The 6,164-nt window shown below is 44.8% G+C and overlaps 1 protein-coding gene across 1 annotated transcript; it reads right to left on the bottom strand.

The window, feature by feature from the left end:
* Window positions 1–495: 495 nt before the first annotated feature.
* Window positions 496–5,422, bottom strand: LOC125515219 (uncharacterized). Its single transcript, XM_048680659.2, has 10 exons — window positions 5,018–5,422; window positions 4,486–4,551; window positions 4,083–4,263; window positions 3,422–3,618; window positions 3,249–3,299; window positions 3,084–3,175; window positions 2,170–2,309; window positions 1,993–2,075; window positions 1,750–1,854; window positions 496–989 (listed from the first exon to the last, which is right to left on the bottom strand). Exons 1-10 carry the CDS (start codon window positions 5,405–5,407, stop codon window positions 849–851), a joined length of 1,446 nt encoding a protein of 481 aa, XP_048536616.1. The 5' UTR covers window positions 5,408–5,422; the 3' UTR covers window positions 496–848.
* Window positions 5,423–6,164: the final 742 nt, after the last annotated feature.

The following is a 6,164-nucleotide window of genomic DNA, read 5'->3' as shown; positions in this document are numbered from 1 at the left end:
TCACACGGTTCCGATATGAATGTTGTAGGAGGACCTCTCCAGTCATGTTGTCTTTCTCCCATGTCTTGTGACAATCATATTCATGTGTACAGATGGGCATACATTCATGTGATTTCAAACCATTTCTCAAGGCGCTATTTCTCGATGTACTTCTCCAAGATTATGAACATATTCATGTGGGCAGATGTAGTTCTCTGTTCGCCACTCATTGCAGCACGCATCTAACCACCCAAGAGGCGTGCCGGTGCGCGCCCCAAACCCTAGTAGCCTCCATATCCTGTGCACTCGGCCACTGTTGTTTCAGACCAGATAAAATAAATACCAACTTCAATCATATTATGAAAATTGCAAAATTTGAACAAAATGCGTGCTATGGAGACTTTTCAGGCTTACAAAGCAATTCCTCAAGTCACAGTAGTCTATAAATCTCCGCAAGTCATAAGAGTAGACATCTGCCAACAACGCAGCGGCCAGGTTCTAATGACATGTTATAGCTGTCACATAAACACATACCAACTTCAGCCGTATTTATAAAAAATGCAAAATTTGAACGAAACACATGATATGGAGACTTTTCAGACTTACAAAGCAATTCCTCAAGTCACCGTACAGTCTATAAATCTCTGCAAGTCACAGTGCAACATCATGCATAACAGTAGACATCTGCGAACAACACGGCGGCCAGGTTCCAAGTATATGCTACTGTTCCCCAATCTATATATACATCTCGCGTTCCGTGTCAGTTCAATAACGGTTACAGTTTCGACATTTCAATGAAGGATAAGGTCTGCAGCCGCAAAGCTCAAAATCATGAAGCTGGAGATCCATCCAAAAGGAGAAGCTCTGGCCTACTTCAGCAGGCAGTCCTTGAAGCCCGTCTCCAGCTCTTCCCGGTTGAGGTTCCTGCCAATGAACACAATCTTGTTGATGCGCGGCTCGTTGGGCTCCCACATCCTGTCGGGAGATCCCTGGAAAATGTCGTGCACTCCCTACAGATGGAGAACATGGATGTGGCGGTTAGGTCGCTTAACAAGAGAGTGGACAACACAACACCTAGCTAACCGTTCGTCGTCCATTTGGGCAAATTTGAAAGAAAAATTGTCATAGGCTTATACAAGCAATCTTCAGACAGGTGGAAAAAAAAATGTCCAGTGACACTCTAGCATCGACAACATGGGCCTTGATCTAGATCAGGAGTTGGACAAAAGAAAGGTTCTTAGATCAGGAGTAGAAGTTAAAGAACCATTAAGATCAAGCAGCTGGTGCTTGGGCGTGGAATCGTAGGTACACCAATGATGGGTCTCTCTATGCTATAAAGCAAAGCAAAGCACATGGCATTGAAAGTGGAGAAAGCTCAGTAAACACAGACGAACACGACTGAGATTGACCAGCCAGCTGGGTTGGTTTAGCTATTCCTCTATAGAAAATGAGTGGTTGTTGGCATGGATTATCTTGTTAAATTCTGCAGAGATTGTGAGCGTGAAGAAATGACACTACCATCAAAGAGAGGCAGCTGTCAAATGGATTCGCTAACTAGCAGAGCAAATAAGAACATGAAAGGAAAGACAAGGTGCTTGTTTTCTAAACAGACATGTCTTTACTACCAACAAATAATTTTCTAAGACTGTTTGGACCCAGTGTGTCCTTTAACAAGTCACTAGAGAAGACATGATTAGTTTCCATTCACAAGAACAGGAGAACAAATTGAACTAGACAAACTAAAGGCTAGAGTAAGTGAGTAACAAATACCTGAAAGACGAAGCGTTGAGGCATTCCACTGACTGAGAGCAGCCCCTTCATCCGGTATATGTCATCACTGCGTTCCAGCAGTAGGTTCCCCAACCACATGTCAGCCTGCATGAGGACATGTAAAATGTTTGTCCCAATATACACAACCAGATAATGTGCAGGGTCATAAATAAAATGTCCAGAAATTCATCTTAGCTATCTTGAGAAGATATAAAATGTATGACATGTAATTTTAAATCTGACCTTTTCAAGATCCATCTCCCCTTCGCAAACGATGCTTACAGAAGAAACACCGGGATCATGGGTGTGATCATGCGCATGATGGTCTACAAGAAGCAAACAATGTTAATTCACTTCATATTGCAGAGCTATATGATATTTAAGATTTGTAGATGACCACACAAATAATACTATGCTCACCATGTTTATGGTCATGATCATGATGATGGTGATCATGGTCGTGGTCGTGGGCATGGTCATGGTGATGTTCATGTTCATGCTTGTGTTCATGTTCATGTTCGTGCTCATCATGTGGTTCTTCAGTGACAGCACTCTCAATCCTGAAACATAAATGAAATCAAATTTCCTTTATGGTCAATGGTTCCCAATTTGAGCAACTACAGCTAAATTTTGAGGGGAAATAAGGAACGATCTCTATGTGTAGTATACGTGGCGTGCACTGCTTAGTGATTGTAAATACCCAACTAAACCAGATGATTCTACCCAAGAAAAACTAAACCAGATGATGACATGTTTGGTAAATGAGTAAATTACAAGTATATCAGCAAGCAGAAGAAGTCACTGATGATATCCCAAAGAGTACATGTCCACATTTAACAAATAGCTAATCTATATTGGATTGAGCCATATACTGTGTGTATAATTAATTGATGGCATCATTTTAAATCAACTCTAGACATGGTCCATTTAATCATTTAATAGCAATACCTTAGGTCACACTGTAACACATCAAGTCACAGTGGCTGTAGATCTTGCATCTCTCAATGCTAGTAAATACAATATGCCTGATATATACTTAGTACTATACTCGTGCATTAAGCATAACATGTCATTTCATTATGGTTGAACAAATCAGATCATTCTATCCACACAGCAGTAGAAGTATGGATCTCAGCGCTAGCGGGCAACTCCGTCCGAGTAACATCTACCATAGTTACGCTTGTAGATGTATCGTTCCAGTGTGCTTGAATAATTTAGATAATTTCAATACACGAGTTTCTTTTCCCTTGACTAGGAGGGCATATAACCATATGAAAGATAGTGTTCTGCTTGTAAAAACGGAAGGTCCAAAGAAGGCGATGAAAGAAAGGAACCTCTCCAAATCAAAGCCTCCAATTCCAAGCACATAATCCAAATCAACTTTACCATACTGAGCTCGTTTCAAATTAGCCATGCGATTGATACTCTGCATGCACAAAACATGATGTAAGGAATAACCACATGGCAAAAAAAGAGTAAAATGAATGTACTGTACTGACCCTTATACGCTCAACCAAGGAAGAAACTTCAGGCTCGCTAACAAGGTCAGTCTGCAAGAAGTAACAAGAAATTAGCTCCTCAACCATCAAGGATAGAAATAATACAAAGGGCCTCGTAATTAGACACACATGACTACAGATTAGCCAGCATGTATTGGTTACAAAAACATTACCTTGTTAATTATAATTCTGTCAGCATAAGCAATTTGCTGAACTGCCTCATTGACTATACCCTTGGGCTTCACTTCATCCAAATGCAACCTTGCATGCTTTGAATCCACTAGAGTAACAACACCATCTAGCTTGACATCATTAAAAACTGTATCTTCTGCGTAGAATGTCTGTATTATGGGTGCTGGGTTTGCTAAACCTGAAAAACAGATAGATGGCAGGTCAGAGAACTCGACTGGTAATGCAATAAAAAGTAACTAATAATATTAGGCCCTCTTTGATTTGCAGGATTTTCAAAACACGGGAATAGGGAAAATACAGGATTTGAGTGGCATGTCCACTTGAATCCTATAGGATTAGCATAGAGTGTTTGATGCTATAGAAAAAACAAAGGATTGAAAAAAGAGGTTGGAGTGGATGCTAGATTTCCAATGAAATGGTAGTACACTTGATTCCATAGGAAAAAATCCTATAGGATTCAATCCTATGAATCAAACGACAAACGTAGGAAAAAATCCTAGGGATTCTGTCCCTCCAAAAGTCCCACGGAATTCCTTTGAATCAAAGGACTCAAAGTTGGGGTGATGTTTAACCTCGAGAGAATTACATCTCACGGGTTTTCTTCATTATGGTGGAGATCCTGTTCCTACAAAGTTTCCTTACCTGTAGTTTCAATGACAAGATGGTCAAACTTTCCCTTCTTCTTGTCAACCAATTCACTGATCATTCGGACTAAATCACCACGCACAGTGCAGCAAAGACAACCATTGTTCAGCATCATTATGTCCTCAGCTCCAGCAGTTTGTGCGGCAACTAACGAACCATCAATGTCAACTTCACCATACTGCAAGATAGATAGTGGCATCAAATCAGCTTCTTCTTGCCTACTTTAGCTGGCGTCATGGCCGTTTTAAAGTGATCGATCACTGATGAAGTAGGTAAACTAAGAATGGCTTTTCAGATTGAGAAGACTAGCATAGCATGTGTCCAAGAATAAAAAGCTAACCCTGCTCAGGGACTTGAAGAATAAACATCCAACAAAAAAGAGTTACTCATACAGACATACCTCATTCTCAATGACAGCGATCCGTTTTCCATGGTGAGATGTCAGTATGTGATTTAGTAAAGTTGTCTGTGAACAGAAACAAGAGGCAAACTGTAAATGCAACAGAGACAAGGACACATGGTACCAAAACTACAAAAAACGTTAACAATATGTATACAATGGATATATATACATATAAGCAGAACTCTTTTACGCTTTACGGTGCTCCACTTACGTCCTAAGAGATAGGAGGATTATTTTGATTTTAGCCATCCTCTAAACATTCTGCATATGTAAAGCCGCTAGGTGCTATGCCAAAACGAATGTTCTATATGGATTAAGTTCTCCCTTTGCAATTTACTGATTAGCTACACGATTAGTCCTAGTGTTATTTGTCAATCAATGCTCTAAATCTCACAGATCAGATGAAAAAATTTGTAATCCAGCAAAAAGTGTCCAGCATCGCTGCGGGAGAGAGCGTGCATACTACACGGCTCGGGCGCATGGTAGGAGCTACGGGATTTTGTGTTGGGGCGCCCTGACAGTGACCGACCTTGCCGGAGCCGAGGAAGCCGGTGATGATGGTGGCGGGGATGCGGTTGTCAGGCGGGATCACCGTGTCGACGTCCGCGCCCTCCTCCGTGGTGGAGGCGGCCGACGCGGCGAAGCGTCGCCGCGCGCGCCACGACGCCGCGACCGGCGCGGCCCGTGGTGCGGCGTAGCAGGAGCGCGTGGCGGCGCGGAGGCGGAGGCGCAGGGGGAGGAGGGAGGCGGGGCCGCGCGCGGACAGGCCGAGCGCCGCGGCCCTGGCGACGGCCGGCGAGGCGGCGGAGCAGAGCGCCGCCATGGCGGACTGCGGGGAGCGGGCGAGGGTGGAGCGGGGTAGCGCAGTGGATATTGTGGGACGGACCAATGGTGCGAGTGCGAGGAGGAGCTCCCCCATTCAGCTTCAGGCGTGCCGAATTTGGGCTTTCCTCCGAGGCCGGATTTGGGAATGGGCCATTACTTGAAAGTGGGTCGAGCGAACGGGCTGGCAGTAAGATCTAATCTGGATAGAAAGAAGTTCATTTTTCACCCCCAAATGTGCCTCAATGGACAAATACTCCCCTGAAGTCTATTTTGGTAGTATAATTTTGACCGAAATCTTCAAACCCGGATAAATCTGCCCCTGGAGCGGTTTTGTTACGATTTTGGTGGTTTTGGAGATGACGTTGTCTTCCTCCTCTCCTCCTCTTATGTGTGTCATTCATCCGACCGCCATGGATGCCTCCGCAGAGATGCTACAACGTCGCCCCGGATGCCCCAACCCCCTCCTTTCCCTTCACTCCCGACTCCCCCTTCTCTCACTCTCTCGTCGCGGGAATCGTGTGCTCCGCACGCGCTTGTCTTGCGGTCACCGCCGCCGCCGCCGCCGTGGCCCACGCGACCAGCGGCCATCTTGAGCCACACCACCGCGTCAAGCAGCTCCGTCGCGCCTCCCTCGTCTACTCTCGCAAAGTGATTGGAGAGAGTCTCCCGCCTAATTACAGCGTGGACGCCATCTTCCTCATTCTTGGCCTGTCGCCGTTGTGCATGATTCACTAGCTCTAAGGAGCCCCGACGCCTCTGCCGCCTTCCCTAAGCTCCCTCCGGTGTTGCTGGCCCCGCTAGCGCCTCTATGACAAGCCCATCGACCTCGAGCTCCTTCCTCCATGGATGGC

This window comes from Triticum urartu, chromosome 6A (assembly GCF_056163025.1).
Source record: "Triticum urartu cultivar PI428250 chromosome 6A, HENAU_Tu73, whole genome shotgun sequence".
Taxonomy (NCBI): domain Eukaryota; kingdom Viridiplantae; phylum Streptophyta; class Magnoliopsida; order Poales; family Poaceae; genus Triticum; species Triticum urartu.
This window is presented reverse-complemented; position numbering and strand designations above follow the sequence as displayed.